Below are 20,950 nucleotides of genomic sequence, written 5' to 3'. Positions count from 1 at the left end.
GTGCTACAAGAAAGTTGGGGAAGTCTTAGTATATCTACTGTTGTATGTTGATGACATGCTAATAGCATGTAAAGACTCAAAACTGATTGAACAAGTCAAGTGCATTCTGAAGTCAGAATTTGAAATGAAAGAACTAGGGCCTGCAAAGAGAATCTTGGGAATGGAAATAGTTAGAGATAGGGAGAAAAGGATACCCTACTTATCACAAAGAGCATATATCTCAAAGGTTCTTAAGAGGTTTGACATGAATCATTTAAAATCTGTAAGCACTCCTATGGAGCAACACTCAAAACTGTCAGTCACACAAGCTCCTCAAACAAATAAAGAAATAGAGTTTATGCATAAAATACCTTATGCTAGCATGGTGGGAAGTGTAATGTACTCTATGGTATGCTCTAGACTTGACTTGACATATGCTGTTAGCATAGTCAGCAGATTTATGAGCAATCCTGGAAAACCTCATTGGCAAGCAATCAAGTGGGTATTTCAGTATTTATCTGGTACATCTTGTTTGGGACTGAAGTTTGGTGGAAACTCACAAAAGGGAAGTGGAATAGAAGGGTTTGTTGACTCTGATTATGCAGGAAATATAGACACAAGGAAGTCTTTGACAGGGTTTGTATTTACTGCCTTTAGAGGTGCCATTAGTTGGAAGGCAAATCTACAGCCAGTAGTTGCCTTATCAACAACCGAGGCAAAATATATTGCAATGACAGAGGCTATAAAGGAGGCTATATGGCTAAAGGGTATATCACATGAATTAGGCAGGTATGAAGGGAATATCACAGTTCATTGTGACAACCAGAGCACAATTCATCTTGCTAAAAACCAGGTATACCATGAAAGAACAAGACATATAGACATTAGGCTACACTTTGTGAGGGACATCATTTCAGCTGGAGAGATTGAGATAGAAAAGATCCCAACAGAATAAAATCCATATGATATGATGACTAAGTCATTGCCAACAGTCAAGTTCAGACATTGTATGGACTTGATTAATATAGAAAATTGCCAAGCCAATTAGATGGAATCTGCAGCAACAGTCAAAGAGGAGTAAAGGCAGCTTGGAAGTTCTAAATGATTTCCAAGGTGGATAATGTTATAAAGGGTGTCAACTATTTAGAGCAAAGATCATGAGCACATGGCTACACGTGTGGAAAGACTCTAGTATTGGCTTGTTTATAAGAAAAACAGAAACTCAGTTTCAACTTAAGTCTATAAATAGAGGCCTTTATTTGTACTTGAGGCATTGCATTAAAAAAATAGAAAATACAAGAGAGAAAAAGAGAGAACAATATGTGCAAGGCTCCAAGGAAGGTGAGGTGTGTATGAGAGAGTGTTCTTGTAATCTCAAGACTTGTATTTTGATCATCATTCAATAAAAGTCTCTTGACTGTTGCTGCCGTGGATGTAGATCACTATAATCGAACCACGTAAATTCTTTTGTATTCTTTTACATTTCTTTTACTTTAGTTTATGTGCTATTTACAAGTTCCATATAAGAATTCTTTACAAATCTTGACATCTGAGTTGAAAGCATTAACACAACAAGCAACTCAGAGTTATAACACAAGAGAATGACTTTAATCATTATATTAACTAAAATAGCTAATTTTTTGGAGAGAGATGTGAGATTTACACGTACCACAAGAACCTAAAGTACCTTTTACAAAAGTAATTTTTTGGTTCTACGAGTCGGCCACCCTACTTATTTTGTTGGTTTTGCCCACTTGACGTTACCATGCCACGTGTCCGCCACCTAGATAAATTATTACAAAAAACAAAAAAAAAAAACAAAAGGCAATCGATTGTTTGAGAGGCAAAACCCTAGGGATGAAATTTACATAGCCACCCTCGAAAATTCCAAACAAGATCACAAATAGTCTTAACATTCAAATATGCATGAGCTACATTTTACACTTCCAATGACAGAGACAGTTCTCTGTATGCTTAATACATGCTATGATTCAGCAATGTTGTCATCCCTACTAACACATTCTGAAGCAAATATCACTTTTGTAGACTGCTAGCTACTTGAAATTGCTCGCGGAGCATTCCGGCTTCATGGAAAGACATGTACCCTTACACCGAAACTATTCTGGGGATGAAATTTACATAGCCACCCTGGAAAATTCCACGAACAAGACTGTTCTTTTTATTTCCCAAATCAAATGTTACTTAGAAATTCTCCACAAACTAATGGGTCCTCTGAAATGGGCTATTGTCGTAAAATGGGGCCTTCATTGGGTATACTACCGGACTGAAATGATTGCTTAACATTAGTCTAGTTTGGATAATGAGTTGAGACGAGATGAGTTGATATAATTTTTAAATATTAATAAAATATTTGAGTTGAAATAAGATAAATTAAAAATAATTTATGTTTAAATATTTTATGAGATTTTGAGAAAGGATGAAGAAAAAGTTAAATTAAAATATTATTAAAATATAATTTTTATTTTGAGATTTGAAAAAGTTAAATTTTTTTTTTTTATTTTGTTTAGAAGTTTAGAAAAATTGTAATAATTCGGTAAATGAAAAAGTTGAAAATTTAAAATTGAAAAATATTTGAGATGAGATGAAAACATCTCTATTAAATCGGGCCTTATTCTAATGTAATTAAAAAAAAGAAAATTTTTATTCATAAGTCTCACACACCACACATCACATTTTTTGTTATTTTTCTAATTTTTTTCTCTTATCAAATGTGTAGTATATGGATGATGAATAGATTAATTCAATTATTTTAAGAAGAATAAAATAAATAAAAAATAAAAAATAAAAAAATAATTTATATTGTATGATGTGTAGATCCTAGAGGTTATAAAATATAAATAGCGAAGCTCTTTAAAAAAAAAAAAGAACTCAAGCCAACGCAGCGGTTCACAGATTTGTCCATTAGAATGATAGATCTCTATCCAGACAGAATAAACCTCGATCATCCAATTATCGTCTATTTATTATCTGAAAATTAAGAAAAACAAAAAGGTCGTTCAATGACGAAAATACCATCAACATACACATGTTATTACATATCTAGTCGTTAAGATGCAGAACTCCACGATCTGAACTCGCATGGACTGTAGCAGGTTATCTGCGACAGAAACCGAAGTAAACAAAGGTAAGCCAAAAGGAAACAAAAGCAGCAGTAAAAAGCCAAAATACAGAGCTGGCTTTCAGTCCGAAGCGAGCCATGGTGGAGCTCAGGCACTCGAGCTCGATCGGGAGCCGGGCTTCTTCGTCTCCGATGAAGCGCGACGACGTCTCCTCCCCTTTGTCTCCCGATAATCATCCCAGCGACGACGACGATCACGATCGACACTCCTCGAAGGATCGAGACCGTCATTTCTGGTACCATTTATCGTCCATATGCCCCTTCTTCAACGACGATGCTAGGTTTTCTCTGCACAACTCCAGGATCTGGCTGCTCTTCGTACTTTTTCTTGTTCTCGCCGGTTTCGTTTCGGTTTCCTCGATCGTAAACCGATTGGTTAGTATTCTTATTGCCTGGTGCTCTGCATTTTGTAAATCCAATTCGTATCGCCGTGCATTCTCGGTTTTCCTTCTATGTGTGTGTGTGTGTGTGTGTGTGTGTGTGTTTTTTATAATATCTATGTGTGTGTTTCGGTTGCTCAGAAAATGTAGAAAACAAAGAAGAATGGAATTATGGAACCCCAATTAGGAAAAAGACTGAATTAGGCACCGTTGACTGAATTTCAATTATTTATATATATTTTTTTGTGTGCTAACTTCGTAGTGCTTTAAACTCTGCGTCATCAAAGAGTCAGAGTTCAGTTGAATTTTGACTTTGTATGATTTTGATGATAGGAGATTAGGAGTCTAATCTGCATCAAGCTTTGTATTATTGTTTGCATTAAAATTTATTGCAGTAATTTTAGGAGGGTGCTTTGGCATTTGAATTATTGGATTTGATAAATTCAACAGAGCCAGCCTTTTACACTGGGTTGGTTTTTAAAGCATGAAAATTGACCGAATGTGGATGGAACCTAAAGCTGTCGTATACTATCCCATTTGTTGATTTGTTTTGGTTCATGTGCTATGGTGCACCTTCAAATGAGATGTATTGTCTTATTTAGTAAAATTTTGTCAATGATTGTGTTTTGTTTAATACCACACTTTTAGTTATTTTCTGATGTTGGCTATTCGGGTTTCCTTGTTGAACGTCCTTCATAAGCATTGAAATGCATTATTTTATCATGAATGAAAAGGCCATGAGTGCAGATAATGCTGTGAAATGTAAAAATTACTTGCATTCAGAACAATTTAGTGTTGATATTCTCAAATATGTTCTTGCATTCATAATCTCCACAACTAACTCTCCTTTCAACTTATTGTAGAATGCCCCTTACTTATGTAAAAAAGATGGCATTGTTCTTCACTGCCCACATGTAAGTTTTGAAAGGACCTTCATTTGGTCAGTTCTTTCCTTCTGTTCATATGTTCTTGTTGGTTTGTGCTAATTGTACATCTTAATTGCTATTTTTAGGTCAAGGAAGTTCCTTCACTCTGGGAGAATCCTTACTCTGCCACCACATCCTGGAAGCCTTGTGCTGAGCGCCGTGATGGTGGAATATCTGGTAACAGTTAGTTTTTTTTTAATAATGTATGTTAGGTATCATCCTCTCCATTTCATTGGGCCATGTAGACAAGGATATTAGTGGAATTGAGAAGTAAGGATAGTTTCATTCTGGAAACTGACTCCTAATTTTTCATTTTCCCATCTGCTGTGAGACTTAGGGCTAGTTTGGACACTGAGGTATTATTAGATATTTCCTTTACAAACATCACACAAATACAAAACATTTTTCAATTTTAAATCTACAACTTTTCATCTAATCATTACCTAATCATTATCTAAACACAAAACCCAATACAACTTTTCCGAACTTCCAAAGAAAACACAAAAAAAAAAAAAAAATACAATTTTTTTTACTTTATAATATTTTTATTCACCTTTCCCCAAACCTAATAAAACATCTTAATTCAAACCATTTCACTACTATTCACAAATATTCTAAGATATTCTATGCGTCCAAACAAGCCCTTACACTCCATCCGTATAAGTAGTAAATCCACCCTTGGTGTGATCCATCATAATTTTTTTGATAACTAAAGATTTTATTAATATCAGTTGGCGTTGCCAAGTGCATTGGATGTATACAATAGAGAACACCTAGCAAGGAGGTGTGATCCATCATAATTAAGTTGGACTATCTAGTGTTTTTGGGGCTATGGAATATTTGAAAAAGAATCTATTGCCTTAGTGCATTACTGGGATTCACCAGCTGCCATAACACCCTTTTTTGGAGTGAATGGATTTTCTTTGCCTTTTTACTTTGTTTTTTGGAGAGCTTCTCTTGGTTAGAGAACTTGTCTACATATTTTTGGACCTATACACTGGATATCTGTTATGATGATATATTTCCTTTATGCATTCCTTAAAGTTGTATATGATTGTATGATTGGACGTGGATAAAAGGATGATGATTACTTCGTACTCTTTTTCATAAGAATTGAATAAATAGACTAAAATTTGCACTTGAATCCAGATTGTGCTTAATTTTTTATTATTTATTTTTTAGAAAGGAACCAATAAAAAAAAAATAATTGTTAGAACGGATCTAGATGATATTCTATTCTTCCCACCTTTTTTTTTCTATAAGTAACTTCCCACCTTCTTATATACATATTGCAAAATGCTTGAGTGTTATTTTCAAGTTTAGCTCTTTTATTTTCATTTATATCCCTTTGTCTCCAAGCAGCATTTTGTGCTCTTTCGCAGATCCTCCTTCTGAAAATGAAACAACTGGCTATATATTCATTCATGCTGAGGGTGGTCTGAATCAACAAAGAATAGCTGTATGACTTCATTTCTACAAAATTGAAATCCAATAAAGAAAGTTCCTTTTTTCATTTATGTTGCTGTCAATCTGCACATATTGTATGTCATTTTTTTATCGGCACATAAGAATTTAATTGATGAGAACTAGGCAAGCCCAAGTACATGGGAAAGCAATAATAAAATATATTGTACGACATTGCAAAGTACAACTTTTACATCAGTTGTCAAAAAGAGGAATTTACAGATATTTTTATTTTTCACTTAGTTCTCTCCACCCCTCCCAATATACGGAGTTGGGTATTTATGGTTATTCAGCATATTTGTGTTGATAGAAGTTATAGTGAACTATATGCACCAATATAAGCATTGGTCTGTGGAGTATATCCATGTGATTTTTGTACCTTCATGGTCAAGTCAAGACTTGAGGAATTACTTGTCTTATGATATAACTTGAATGATGACATGGAGCAACTAAATCTTATTTTTTTTGTTTTCATGATTATGGAGCAACTAGATCTGAATCACAAGTGGAGAATGAACTCCAAACAATTTTAAAAAAAAAATCTTATAGAAATAGTTAACTGTAGAGGTTCAAACGATTATAAACAAAAGGATGATCATCGTGTTATTGGTTTGCAATAAATAAATTAATGAATCTTCAATTACTGTCGTGAGAAGGAAATGGAAAGCAATGTCTTTGGATTAATTAAATTTTCTGCATTTAATAGGTTCTAAATATTTTGATACTTGTGACTTGCTCATGAAAAAGCTTTTCCACTGCTTCTTACAATGATTATATTCAAGTCTAATTTATATCATGGGAAAAGATTCCTGGCATTATCAGAATATATTGGTTTCTTCTGAATGTCCTGCTGAAGTATAAAGACTTTTAAGCATATGTAGTATGTGTGCTGTGGTAATCTACTTCAACAACTAAATTTTATTTCTTCAAATGAAGTTCAGCAGCATGGAGTTCTACAGCTTTTAAACTGAAGTGTACTATCCGAACCAAGATTAGACTTTTGAATTAGTTACTTGCATGTCAAGGCACAAGTTTGATATTATATTCCCCATCTAAATTTTAATTTCTGTTCGGTGACGTTTCTTTGAACGCTTTCTGTAAAGCATTGATGTGTGTTTATGTATTAAAGGGTTGATAAACTTGCAACTCTTAGTGAAGCTTTCTTGGTTTTCAGATATGTAATGCAGTTGCTGTGGCTAAAATAATGAATGCCAGCCTTATTTTGCCGGTGTTGAAGCAAGACCAGATCTGGAAAGACCAAACGTGAGACATTGGCTGATATTGTTATACATTTCTATGGTGTAACCCATATGCTCACACAGTGGTATTGGTATAGATAAGCAATGGTAGATAGTGGTTCCTGTTTTCATTAGATGCCATAAGAAATTGAAACTTTAAAGTATTTCTCTTTCAATTGTTTGTTTTTATGTTCCATAAAATACATAAAAATTTGTATCATTGAAGAACTTTTTGAGCATCATACATTTAAAGGATTACACATATTACAACAATGAGAATATTTCTCATTGAATAAAGTAAATAAAAACCACTAAGTAGGTGCATTAACATTGGCTCTCTCCAAATCCTGCTCTATACAGTGATTTATATAAGAGCAATGCTACTTTTCATGCTGGATTTTAATCACCCACAGTCATATTGGGTGATGTGGCACATTTTAAGTAGCTTTATAGTTCAACCGCTAAGTGTGAGTCTGTGACGCATGGCTGGTGTCATTGGGGATGATAAAATTCAAGATGCAGAATGACCTTTCTCTTTATATAATTTCTGTATTTGCCACATATTCTTTGGAAGCCCCTTACTACTATTTTTTAGCCCTTACTGTGTAATCTTTTGGTATTCTGAAGTTGCATATTTTGGAAAACTTAGTGAGATATCTAACAGATCATGTTTCTGATACATCCTGAAATATCATGGTGATATACAGTCATCTCTACTCATTCATAGGCTGCAGAATATTAGGAAAATATGTTTTAATCATGTACCTTTTAGTATCATTCTTTAAGCAGATAATTAATCTGATACTCTGCTCTTTAAATGGATGGAGAGGGATCCATGATTTCAAATCTAATTGGTTCCTCGAATTCCATGTCATCTGTTTTGGCAAAAGATTAGATTTGTGGAAGTGTTTATACGTACATGCAAACCACTATCAAATGCCGTGTCTTCTGCTTCTGACATTAGTGTCATCAGCACTTATTTCATTTTGCCAACACCCTTAAAATACACTATCAAAACTGTTCACGTTGCACTCACCGCAACCAGTCTTATTGGCTAAGATGCTGCCATGATCATCCATTCTTTTATCACCACCTTTGGCAATTAAGGGGGACTTTAAAGTCATTCACATTAGAGGAGGTCATAGTCCATATGTTAATTTTGTCTCGTAGGCAATCTTTTTCTACTACATGAAACAATGAGATGTGCATGCTTCGTCCATAGGTATTCCTTTATTCAATTATTTGCTGCTTGGTTGACATTTGCCTTGTCAATTTATAAAATTCTACTTCCGTATCACATCTAAACAATTTCTTTTGTCGTCATGGTTCTATTCTGTTATTATAGTATATTTCTTAGGCAAGCCGATTTTGAGAAAATTCTGTTATTTGTTTTGAATATTTATGGCCAATAGACACTATCACTTCATTGAGACTATTGAGTAGTGGGTGGTAATGTGTATTGATTGATAAGTTACACTCATACCCTGTCTTGAACCCACAATCTCATCCTTCATCCTTGTGTTTGTGAGCTCATTGGCATTACATGGAACCTTTTTTTCCCTTTTATCAGGACCACCAATATTTGCTTTTCTTTTTAAATTTATGCAGGAAATTTGAAGACATATTTGATGTAGATCATTTCATTGACTACCTGAAGGATGATGTGCGAATAGTTCGTGATATCCCCAAGTGGTTTACCGACAAAACAGAGCTTTTCACAAGTATAAGGTTTGATGACTTCACATGCTTCTGGTTTAGATACATTAGATATGCGTCCCTATATATTTGAGTTGAGTCTTTTGCGCTTATTAATAAATATTTCTATTTTATAAAAAGAACAATCAATAAAGCATGTGTTCTTTCTCTTTAGGATTTATAACACATCTTATCTGATCTTTTACACTTGACAAAATGCAGCCTGACATAATACCTTTGCACCAACTTAGTGAAATTGTCTCTGGGTGAAATTGCTCATTTGGAATACTATACTCTTATGGAATTTGATGCTGGCTTTTGCGACAACCATAGGACTTTGAGATAGTTTATTTAAGGTGCTTCTGAGCATCCTAGTGTTAAAAAAATATAACAATTAAAAAAAACGAAGGTATTATTGAATGCAAAATGTCTGTTATAGATTGCGATGCCAGCTATTGTGATCTACACCTTATCTTGATATTTAATTGATGCCAATTGGTTACAACTGGTATTTATTGAAAAGGTTGTGATTACATATAGACGGACAGTAAAAAATATTCCAAAGTATTCAAAATGTCTGTTAAGGTATTACGAATGCAAAATGTCTGTCATAGATTATGATGCCAGCTATTGTGATCTACACCTTATCTTTATTTAATTGATGCCAATTGGTTACAACTGGTATTTATTGAAAACTCTGTTGTAGACGTACAGTAAAAAATATTCCAAAGTATGCATCAGCACAATTTTACATTGATAATGTTCTGCCCCGAATCAAGGAGAAGAAGATAATGGCACTAAAACCTTTTGTTGATCGACTTGGGTAAGTCATGGATTTTTGTTTTTATTTTTAATCTATGTTGTACTGCAGTAACAGTTCTGCTTTTGTGCAAATAAATTGATATTTTACAACTTGCGAATCATCTGGGTTCAGGTATGACAATGTTCCTCCAGAAATCAACAGGCTAAGGTGCAGGGTAAATTATCATGCTCTGAAATTTCTTCCTGAGATAGAGCAAATGGCTGATTTACTGGCATCAAGGATGAGAAACCGCACAGGCGGTTCAAATCCTTACATGTATGTAAAATTCGTGTTTGAAAGTTTGCTGAAGTAATCTTCATCTTGTTAGTATCTATCTGTACTAACAAGTTACCCTAAGTAGGGCTCTTCATCTTCGGTTCGAGAAAGGGATGGTAGGCCTATCATTCTGTGATTTTGTTGGAACAAGGGAGGAGAAAGCCAAAATGGCAGAATATCGGAAGAAGGAATGGCCTCGACGGTATAAGGTGAAGTCTAATGATACTACTTGTGTCAGGATTCTGAGTAGAAGTTAGTAGAAGCATTGATGGCATGATTCTCACCATGTGGTGATTTGATATGCAGAATGGTTCCCATCTATGGCAACTGGCCCTGCAAAAGCGGAAGGAAGGACGGTGCCCTCTTGAGCCCGGAGAAGTGGCTGTGCTTCTTCGGGCAATGGGCTATTCTAAGGAAACTCAAATTTATGTTGCTTCGGGGCAGGTCTATGGTGGAAATAACAGGATGGCTTCCCTCAGGAACATGTTCCCGTATTTGGTAAGATTTATTAAATTTTTTTCATATACCCCATCCACGCCCTTTCGCAGGGGCAGCAGCAGCCATTCCTAATGATGATTATCTTTTTATACTTCTAAAGTTTAGGGCAGAAAAAAAGTTTGTTGTTTGGATTAAAAACGTTTTCAATTTTTGAGCATTTGTTGAGATGTGTTGATATAATAATAATAATAATAATAATAATAATAATTTTATTTGGGGGCATTTACACCACACACCATCCATGTGGCATAATTTGATTTGAAAGATAAATTTTAAAATTTGAATCCTACAAATCAAATTATGTCACATGGATGGTGTATGGTGTAAAGGCCTTCAAATAGCACTATTCATATATATATTTGGTTTTTTTTTTTTTTTTTTGTACAAGTGGATTTAATGTGTCTGTAATGTATGCTTTTTATTTTGTTTTGTGAAAACCAGTGCTAGAATAAAAATTTGTTTAAGGAAAATGAAATTTTATTTTGGGGTTTAAATATGTTTGGATTGAAAGTAAAAATAAAAAAATAATAATAATAATAAAAAAATTATATACACCATCTAAACATGGAAGAATATAAAAACCGAGAAGTTTTTGGACATTATCTGACATGGCAGCAAAAGGTCTTTTTGCTTCTGTTGGCATGGGAAGATAGTCATGGAATTGAAAAAGGGAAGGCTCCTGTTGAGTTCTCTTCCATTTTCCTCTTCTCAAATGACATGTTCATCTTGAGTGTTTATGGTAGGTTACCAAAGAGGAGTTGGCAACTAAGGAGGAGTTGGTGGGTTTCAGGAAGCATGTGACAAGCTTGGCAGCCCTAGACTTCTTGGTCTGCTTGAAGTCTGATGTGTTTGTGATGACCCACGGAGGGAACTTTGCTAAACTGATAATCGGGGCACGCCGATACATGGGTCACCTTCAAAAATCTATAAAACCCGACAAGGGGCTCATGTCCAAGTCTTTTGGGGACCCCTACATGGGCTGGGCAACCTTTGTAGAGGACGTGGTTGTCACCCACCAGACACGCACCGGATTGCCGGAAGAGACCTTTCCCAACTATGACCTCTGGGAGAACCCCCTGACTCCCTGCATGTGTAAGGCCTGACCACAAGGATTGCTACATATGAATGTTTGACGCTGAGATTTTCGTGGAGAGTACCCCATCTCCCTTCAACAAGCTGTGCATTCTCATTCGGAAAGCAAGCTGTCTCAAGCCCAACGTCTGATAGAAAAATCTGCAGGGAGTGAGTAATAGAGCTTTGAGGTGGGGAGATTTGGATGTGCACTGGAGTCTGGAGGTACTAACCAGCAGGATGATGTTCTAACTCGATCTTGTGAGGATCCGCATTCTGTGATTGCCTGTTGTGTGAGTATCTTTAGCAAGACACTGGGCGGTTTTGACCTCAGGACGTTGGATCTTTTTAACCGGTTGTTGGCGCAAAACATTAGATATTTTTTCATGTACCATTTGAAATCATGTAAATTCTTAAATGGGAGTCAAAATGTACGAACAATCCCAAAGCAAGAACAGATGGTAAACAAAGCCGACAAACTTATGTTCCTATGACATGATCATTGATCAGATACTTTCCAAAAAAAAAAAGGGTAATTTATTGATTAAGCAGCTTCTTGGTCGGGTTTTACATTAGGAGTTTCGTTGGATAACTTGATGACATATGATATAGACGTGTGGGACATTATTATATGAATTTGAGAGTTTTTAGTGAAGTTTGCCATAACGACACCTTACCAGGATTAAAGGTTCGTTATCTCAACTCATTTTAATTAATTATTATAATTTTTTTAAATTTTAATATAAAATATAATAAATAATTTAATTTTTTTATATCTCAAAATAATAATAATAATAATAATAATAAATAATAATATCTTAATAATATTTTATTATTTCAACTTAATTCAATTTAATATTTAAATGCACTCTAGATAAAGATGAATTTAGATAAAATTAATAATTGAATGAAATATTATAAAAGTATATTTTTTAATATTATTTGTATTTTAAAATTAAAAAAAATTAAATTATTTTATTTTATTTAAAAAATATAAAAAATTATAATAATTAAAGAAAATGAGATGAATTAGAAATTTTTTAAAAACTTAACACAAGATTTCGAAGGTTCAATTTCGTACCACAGAAGTGTTTCATTTGTTTCCCTATTTATTTTCGGCTTTTTTTTTTTTTTTTTTTTCGTTTTTTCAAACTACAAGTTTATTTTTTGACCCCCAATTTAGATTAGACTATTTATAATTTATATGTATGTATGTATTTATATATAATTTATTTATATATAAACTATTATTTTAGAATATAATTGTTATATATATTTATATATATAATTTATTAATATATCGACTATCCCGAAACGGTATACGAAACGATACCGGTACCGAAATATTTCGTTCCAGTGTCTTGACCGATATTCAAAACATTGGTTTCGACTACAACTCCCAATCTGTACGTACCCACACAGCAATTTTTCGTGAACAGTACTGTGAAACCCCTACAAGGCTACAATTCTACCTGATACATCTCTGACTTTTGGTTCATTCTAGCTAGCTCGTAATTATCTTATCTACGAGCTGCGACAATCATTGCATCCCACGGTGGGATTCCCACTCATTATCTTTTCTACCCAGCCCTGCCAATCCAGCGTATCAATATTTAAATTATTATATTTTTAAATCTGTGTACAGCATATCACCTCTCTTATTTAAATAATAAAATTTAATTTTTAAATTAAATTACTATAATATGAAAAGCTAAAAATAACAGTACTAACCTTGATTATTTATATTGTAGATTTAAGTTATGTTTAGATATTGAATTGAATTAAGTTGAAATAATAAAATATTATTATTTATTATTATTATTATTTTTAAATTTAAAAAAATTAAATTATTTATTATATTTATATTAAGATTTAAAAAAATTATAATGATTAATTTAAATGATTTTAAGTTTAAAAACCTTAATGATGATATGATAGGTTAGACACGATGGCTCTTTGCCATGATACGGCTTTAGAGTTTGGAGAACCTTTACCGAGCTCTAAAGCCGTTTGGCACTTTGCCATACCGTGACACTAAAAAAAAAGAGTACTTTCTTATTTGTAATATTATGAACAGAATTTAAAAAAAAAAAAAAAATGAAAGAGAGTGACTTGCAATTGGTCACGCCTCTAGTACAAATTATATTTTTTATTTCAAATATTTTTTTTAACAAGTTTAAACATTTTTAAAAAATAAAAAATATTAATATTAATTTCTTAATTATTAAAAAAATTAAATATATGAACGGTATATATATATATATAAATAAAAATAAAATAAAATGAAGAGATATAGTAAAATTATTAAAAGAAGTAATAGACAGAGAGGAAGAGATTGTCACTTCTCAATAATTATCCAAAAGTCAGAGTTTTCAAAATTACAGAAAGTTGGAAAGTAGATCCTGAGCAGTGACCTCTAGTCCGTAGTACCTGTTGGGCCGGCTGTGCTAGTTAGGATTGATATCCAGGTGTTCGTTAATTTAAGATGACTTGATTGTAGTTTTCCATTGCATTAGAGAGAGAGAGAGAGAGAGTGGAGTTGGACTCCTCTCCTGTTTTGGAGGAATCGCCAAGACACAGAGACAGGGAGATGAGAAGAAATGACCAGTTCAAATGGTTAAAACCAAAACGTCATTGTTTGTCGCCGTCAATTACCCGTCACGCTCTCTGTTAGTTTCCGACGGTAAATGCCGCAAGGCATTGTCTTGTCGAGTCGAGTGTCTATATAACATAATATCTGCGAACTCGGTGTCATCAGCAGCTGGATCCCCCACGAAGGGTGAAGCATGAAGCTCTTCGTTTTGATCTCTTTCCTACTCTTCCTTCTTCCAAATCCAAGGTGCTTCTTCTTCTTCTTCTCTCTCTCTCTCTCTACTTGCAAGATAAGCGTCGATGATCCTAGATTTAACTATCCCTTTATTCATTTCCAGTAATAATCGTAGACGATTTTGAGTTTTTTATGTACTGGTTGGAGTTGGGGTTTGGAGGGAGAGGGACTGTGGTTGCTGATATTCGCTAAATTCTTGGATTTTTTAGTTGAATTTTTTTTTTTTTTACGAGCATTTAGGCCTTCTTTAGTTAACATCATTTAATTTTCCTTTACAAATTAGCTCACTTTGTATGAGTTCCGAAAGCAAATAAAAATGTGTTTGTATGAAGTAATTAGTGTAGGTTAACATCATGTGACTCGTGCCTTGAGAAAAACAATTCTCTCTCTCTCTCTCTCTCTCTCTCTCTTTTTATTTTTTATTTTTATAAACCATTCGTTTGGACTGTCTCGAGGTTATGTGAATGAATTTACCGGTTTTATGAAGAAATGATGGGCAAAAGCAATCTTCCATTTCAGGGTATTGTCTAAAACTCTGTCCGATGGGGGACCTGAACGTGCCAGCCTCCCACCTAGAGGTTGGAATTCCTATGACTCCTTTTGTTGGACCATTTCTGAAGAAGAGCTCCTGCAAAGTGCTGAAATCATATCTAACCGTTTACTCCCTCATGGATATGAGGTAAAAATACTGGATTTGAGTCCTTTTCTGTCTTACCAGGCAAACATCTATTTTAAAGATTCAATTTGGTTCACGAAGTTTAGAAAGTTGCAATCAAATCAAAGAGTTGGTAAAAATATTTTTGGATTAAAGAGCGATAGAAACAAATCTCTTTTGTTATTTTCTTTGAAAATGGAAATAAAATGCACAATGGATTAGTGATATCAACAAAAAAATTCCCCGATTGGAAATTCCATTTGTCACACTAGCTGCCGCATAAGAAATTAGTGTGCCATATTATCAAATTCTATTAGTTAAATTGACAAAGATTATTGCAGCCTTTTTAATTACTTAAATACTTGCTTTCAATTTTATAAATCTTAGGGACCAAATTGGAACTACATATATCTTTTTACAGACTAAAATAGGCGTTTCCCATATTTTTAACTGATTTAGCAGTATGAGGATTGAAAAGTTTACTAAGAATGAAACTGATTAATGCTTTTTTTCCTTCTTTCTATCAATGCAGTATGTTGTGGTGGATTATCTTTGGTATAGGAGAAAGGTCAAAGGTGCTTACCCTGATTCTCTTGGATTTGATGTAATTGATGAATGGGGGAGGATGATCCCCGACCCGGATAGGTGGCCTTCCTCCAAAGGTGGGAAAGGGTTCACTGAAGTAGCCAAGAAAGTGCATAGCATGGGTTTGAAGTTTGGAATTCATGTTATGAGAGGAATAAGTACACAGGCAGTAAATGCAAACACTCCTATCTTGGACACGATCTCGGTATTGCTCTGCACTCCCACCAACACTTTAGACGATGCTTCATTTATTATGGTTCGCTTATGAAACGAACCAGGAAGCACACAATATAAAATTTTAATCCTCAAAAGCATAAATAGTGCAAAATAAATATCTAATTAAACTAGAGGAAAATGCGAAGGGTCAGCATTAATAACATTACTTAACCTTCTATGGTTTTATTTCATTATTGTTAGGGAGGTGCTTATCAAGAGTCTGGCCGGAAGTGGACTGCAAAAGATATAGGGATTAAGGAAAAGGCATGTGCATGGATGCAACACGGTTTCATGAGTGTAGATACCAAGTTGGGAGCTGGACGAGCTTTCTTGAGGTCACTCTATGAACAGTATGCTGAGTGGGGCATTGATTTTGGTAATTTGACTATTGTTGATGGAATGTTATCCTACTTAGCCCTTATGCATTACCACAATACATACTCAAGCAGTAGTATGAGTAGAAGGTGTTGGACGTCCCAAGGATTTATGTGTGTGACACTGTTTTGAACCACAATCATAACCTTTTACAATCAATGATCGTATCCATCACTGACTACAGAAAAACATTTTAATTGGATAGTCACCTGATATTGGTAGCTCAGTTGTTTGTATTACACTGATTTTTATATTCATTGATTCTGTTCTTCAGTGAAACATGACTGTGTATTTGGCGATGACTTGGATATAAATGAAATAAGCATTGTGTCAGAGGTAAGCCGCACCCCCCCCCCCCCTCCTCCTCCTCCTCTCACAACTGCAATACTTGTGTAAAATTTGTGTGGTTGACTATTTAAAGGTGTTCCTCTTTCCAGGTTCTGAAGCAACTTGACCACCCCATATTGTATTCATTGTCTCCTGGAACCAGTGTGACCCCTGCCATGGCCAAGGATGTGAATGGGCTTGTCAACATGTACCGGATAACTGGGGATGATTGGGATTCATGGAGAGATGTTGCGGCACATTTTGATGTTACAAGGTGAAAAGGCTCGTCTGTTTCTGTTCTATAGTTTTGGAGTTTAGGTTACATTTCAATCATGGTTTGTTTTCCATTTGGTGCTCTTTTGTCCTGTCATTTATTTATACCAAATGATATTACTTAATTCTTTATCAGGGACTTCTCTACTGCAAGTATGATTGGAGCTAAGGGCCTGCTTGGGAAGTCGTGGCCTGACTTGGATATGCTACCACTTGGATGGCTTACTGATCCAGGTTATAAGAATTTGCATGCTATTTTTCCTGCATATATCATATATCCAATGAAGAATTCTTGACCCTTTCTTACAGGATTTCATAAGATTGAATGAACCTAAGATCACTTGGCAGTGATTCTCTTTTTTAACAAAAAACTTTTTAGTGTCAAATAGGTTGTTCATGCATTCAAGTCTATGTCAGGTAATTTTTAACAAACAAAGCAGGTGCCATCAAAGTCCATGGGGAAACTTTTACTGGAAAAGAAGTATGTCTAGAGCAAGTGGCATGGCTTCAAAAACAAGTTCTACGCCATTGTTTCTTTACTCCAAACATGTTATATTCACATAGAGCATTGCATTGTTATCATGTGTGTTAAGAATCTTAAAGATTCCTGAAGTCCCCATAAATACAAATTATTATTAGATTTAGGGCAGATTTGGGGCCAAAAACAAAACACAAAATTCTCATCTCATCTCATATCATCATTACACCTTTTTTCAAATCTCCATACAAAATATAATAAACAATTCAACTTTTTCAAATCTCAATACACTTTTTTCAAATCCCAAAACAATAATAATATTAAAACTTAATATTTTAAACTTCAAAACAAAACACAAAATTCTCATCTCACCCCCCAAACCTACCCTTAATTTTTAATTTTAGCTTTGAGCCTAGACACAGAAAAGCCATATTAACTTTTATACTTAAAAAATATTAGGTTCAAATGAAGGTCCGCACAGAACTTGTAACCTCAACCCAGATGAGCAAAGAACTCAGGTATACATATGTATGGAGAAAGATATGAGTTGGTTCTTTACGGCCTTAGTAACTAAGCGAATGTTTCTGACCTTACATTTTTCATCTTCACAGGTCACTCTGTGGTCCATGGCCAAGTCTCCTTTCATGTTTGGAGGAGATGTGAGAAAGCTTGATGAGAGCACATACAATGTCATAACAAATCCTACCCTGTTGGAGATAAACTGGTTTAGCTCAAACAACATGGAGGCATGTTTACCCCATCTAATCTATGTAGTCTTGAAAAAAATAAACTTTTTATTTTCTCAATACAAACATAACATAGTATTTTGTTGCTTGTACAGTTTCCTTACGTTACTGGCACGAGGGCTCGTGGTACAGATGAGGTTCATTCCTATCAATCGAGAAGATATGCAATAGATGTAAGAACATCTGATACACAAGGTTTGGCCCTCACCAGCTGCTCAAATTCGGAAGCAATTGGCTGGTCTACTGAAGCTCTGGATGAAGAATTTGAAAAAATCTGCTGGAAAGAAAAGTTTAAAAGAAAAAATCAAGCAATGTTTTGCGTATACAAGGGAGAGTCTCTTTTGGCATCGTAATAGTGCTTTATCTTTCTCCAATCTGATAGTCTCAAATATGTTATTGTAGTTTTCCTGTTGTTACTAATACTATAGCCTTTGTTTATGTGTATGAATTACAGATTAATTGTGATTTTTAATGCTGATGTAGAGATGAAAGAATGACGTACAAACAGAAATATCAAGGGAAACTCCAATTATTATCAACTGACAGAAGGGACTTTTGCTTGGGGGCTTCTTCAAATGAAAGGCTTACTGCAAAGGAAATCAAGAGAGGTGCATTTTCACCTTGCAGATGGGAGACGAACCAGGTATCCTTTTTTTTTTTTTCCCTAAATTTATATTTCATGGAATTTTCAAAAGATGTACTTGAAATTTAGGTCATTTTCCAGGATGAAATAAATACTTTTAACCATTGATTAACCTGTGGGTTTTATTGCAAGCTAATGCATTTAGTCTTAGCAGATGTGGGAGTTGAACCCTAATGGAACCTTGGTAAATGGCTATTCCGGATTGTGTGCAACAATGAATTCTGTTAAAGGTGATAAATTTGAAACTTTGTGCCTTATTGTATAGATTGATGTAATGACAATTTTTCCAGTAACTCTATTTCATATATTCAAATTAGTTGATCATTCTTGCAGCTAAAGTCAGCTCAGTTGGAACTCGTTCTTGGATTGCAACTGGAAGTAGAGGTATGTGACTCCCCCAACAAACAAATAACTCTTAACCAATAGCCTCGTAGATGCACATTGCTCCAAGTTCAAGATACCCTTTTTTTTTTTTTTTGGCCAAAGGCCTGTGGCCTGATTGGCATAACCCCCAGCCTCCAAAATAGAGGTCTAGAGTTCGAAACCCCCCTCTCCCAACTTTTATTAAAAAAAAAAGGTTTCAATATTCTATTCTTCACACTATTCAATAACTATTCTTCCTGCCTTTTCAGGAGAAATATATGTTGCCTTTTTCAACCTGAACACACGGAAGACAGTAATATCTGCAAAGATATCGGACCTAGCCAAGGCACTTCCTGTCCAAAACTTGAATGGATCTTCCTGCAAGGGCAGAGAAGTATGGAGTGGAAAAGACATTGGATTAACAAACCAGTCTATAACAATGGCAGTAAACGCCCATGGCTGTGCCCTATTTGTCCTGAACTGTGATTAGCTCAGCATCAACCAAAACAAAAGACCACGTCGTCTGTGCTGTGTATCAAATGCAGCCACACAATGTATTGTGATGAAAATGAATGATAGTTCGATTAATCCTTAAGTCAATATTGCCAATTCCGATAAATATTATATATTGGACCCGAGCTAAACAATATTCTATCAATATTGTGTGATGAGAATGGTATACAGACTAAAATAATCTTTAACAAAAGCAAAAGAAAGAAGACAGGAACTTTCAAGGAAATTGATACTTAATTCCTAAAGGATGGCAGTGGTGGGGAAAGGAGATAGTGTCTTCCTGAGTTGGTCCACTGTAAATAAGTTATATCGAAATTTCTTGTCTAATAGATATATATATATATATATATATATATATATATATCAGCCGAATGTCATGCATGATGCCATAATTTGTCGTATCTGCGGACTTATAGTGTGGCGTCAAACTAATCAAAGTCCAGCATATTCTCTCGGAGATATTTTATTCTCAAGTCGGGATGTGCAACACATCCCCACACGACACATTATTTAAAGGAAAACACCATATCCACACAAACATGTCTACCGAAATTCTTTACTGAAATTTTTTATTTTATTTTTATTTAATGATTAAGTAAGTATTTTTAAATGAATATGTGGTTTTTTTTATTTTTAAAAACTATTTAAATTGTTTAAAAAAAGTAAAAGAAAAGATAAAAAGAAAATTAAAAAAAATATATATATTTGTAGTGTTCGGTAAATGATTTCGGTAAAAATCTTCTGTGGACGTAGCAACGTCCTTACTTAAAGAATAAGATTTGATTTGTAAAATTTATCTTTTAAATTAAATTATATTATGTAAGTACTTTATTAAATATGTTCTACACATAAGTTTGAGAATATAATTTCTCTCTTCTTCGTCCGCTAGTTTAGAGATTATTCACGTATAAATTTAAAATCATCTACAATTATAGTATTTCCTTTTGTAAAGCTAATATCCTTTTGTTTTTTTTTTGTTAAGAACAGTTTTGAGAATGATAAAAATTTAAGACCTCTTTTTTTTTTGGTTAAAGTTTTGAAATGAATTTTTTAACAAAGGAAACGTTCTTTTTAAATAAATTTTAGGATGAACTTTGTGAAAATAGATAAATAAAGGAAAATAGTATATGCACAACAACTTTTTACAAGTCTTTGTACGATTATGTTTTAGATGAGAAGATTTTTGCAAAATAACTTATAATGGAAGATAATAAAAGAACTGATTTTTTAGGACTTAAATATATTTAGATCAAAGTTGAAGACTGTTAAAAAAATTTGAAAAGGCAAAAGTGATACGTTTGCTACTTTTTCACGATCATAAAGCTATTGTGGCAACATTAAATTATTATTGTTGAATAGTGAATTTGAGCAATGGTACACAATTTTTCAATCTCTACACATCATATTAGCATGTGGTTTTTTATGTGTTTCTTTTACAGTTATTTTTTATAGATATTTTTTAATACTTTTAAATATTTTTA

At 34.0% G+C, this 20,950-nt stretch overlaps 2 protein-coding genes across 2 annotated transcripts; both read left to right on the top strand.

Annotated features, from left to right (window-relative positions):
- Positions 1-3,029: 3,029 nt before the first annotated feature.
- LOC108991818 (protein PECTIC ARABINOGALACTAN SYNTHESIS-RELATED) lies at positions 3,030-12,016 on the top strand. The gene is made up of 11 exons (XM_018966209.2): positions 3,030-3,493; positions 4,362-4,412; positions 4,511-4,601; positions 5,807-5,883; positions 7,063-7,151; positions 8,735-8,854; positions 9,528-9,644; positions 9,756-9,899; positions 9,985-10,108; positions 10,206-10,397; positions 11,141-12,016. Exons 1-11 carry the CDS (start codon positions 3,197-3,199, stop codon positions 11,498-11,500), a joined length of 1,662 nt encoding a protein of 553 aa, XP_018821754.1. The 5' UTR covers positions 3,030-3,196; the 3' UTR covers positions 11,501-12,016.
- Positions 12,017-13,967: 1,951 nt separating this feature from the next.
- LOC108991808 (probable alpha-galactosidase B) lies at positions 13,968-19,580 on the top strand. The gene is made up of 14 exons (XM_018966199.2): positions 13,968-14,307; positions 14,815-14,974; positions 15,483-15,740; positions 15,953-16,127; positions 16,401-16,462; positions 16,564-16,727; positions 16,863-16,960; positions 17,664-17,722; positions 17,816-17,950; positions 18,046-18,299; positions 18,434-18,593; positions 18,748-18,823; positions 18,927-18,977; positions 19,226-19,580. Exons 1-14 carry the CDS (start codon positions 14,255-14,257, stop codon positions 19,444-19,446), a joined length of 1,926 nt encoding a protein of 641 aa, XP_018821744.1. The 5' UTR covers positions 13,968-14,254; the 3' UTR covers positions 19,447-19,580.
- Positions 19,581-20,950: the final 1,370 nt, after the last annotated feature.

Source organism: Juglans regia, chromosome 13 (assembly GCF_001411555.2).
Source record: "Juglans regia cultivar Chandler chromosome 13, Walnut 2.0, whole genome shotgun sequence".
NCBI lineage: Eukaryota > Viridiplantae > Streptophyta > Magnoliopsida > Fagales > Juglandaceae > Juglans > Juglans regia.
This window is presented reverse-complemented; position numbering and strand designations above follow the sequence as displayed.

Coding starts and splice junctions, on each gene's coding strand:
- LOC108991818 (XM_018966209.2), top strand. CDS start 3,197: ATGGTGGAGCTCAGGCACTCGAGCTCGATCGGGAGCCGGGCTTCTTCG. Junction 9,900..9,984: donor GGCGGTTCAAATCCTTACAT/GTATGTAAAATT, acceptor TACCCTAAGTAG/GGCTCTTCATCTTCGGTTCG. Junction 10,109..10,205: donor AATGGCCTCGACGGTATAAG/GTGAAGTCTAAT, acceptor TTTGATATGCAG/AATGGTTCCCATCTATGGCA.
- LOC108991808 (XM_018966199.2), top strand. CDS start 14,255: ATGAAGCTCTTCGTTTTGATCTCTTTCCTACTCTTCCTTCTTCCAAAT. Junction 15,741..15,952: donor CTATCTTGGACACGATCTCG/GTATTGCTCTGC, acceptor CATTATTGTTAG/GGAGGTGCTTATCAAGAGTC. Junction 18,824..18,926: donor AACAATGAATTCTGTTAAAG/GTGATAAATTTG, acceptor TCATTCTTGCAG/CTAAAGTCAGCTCAGTTGGA.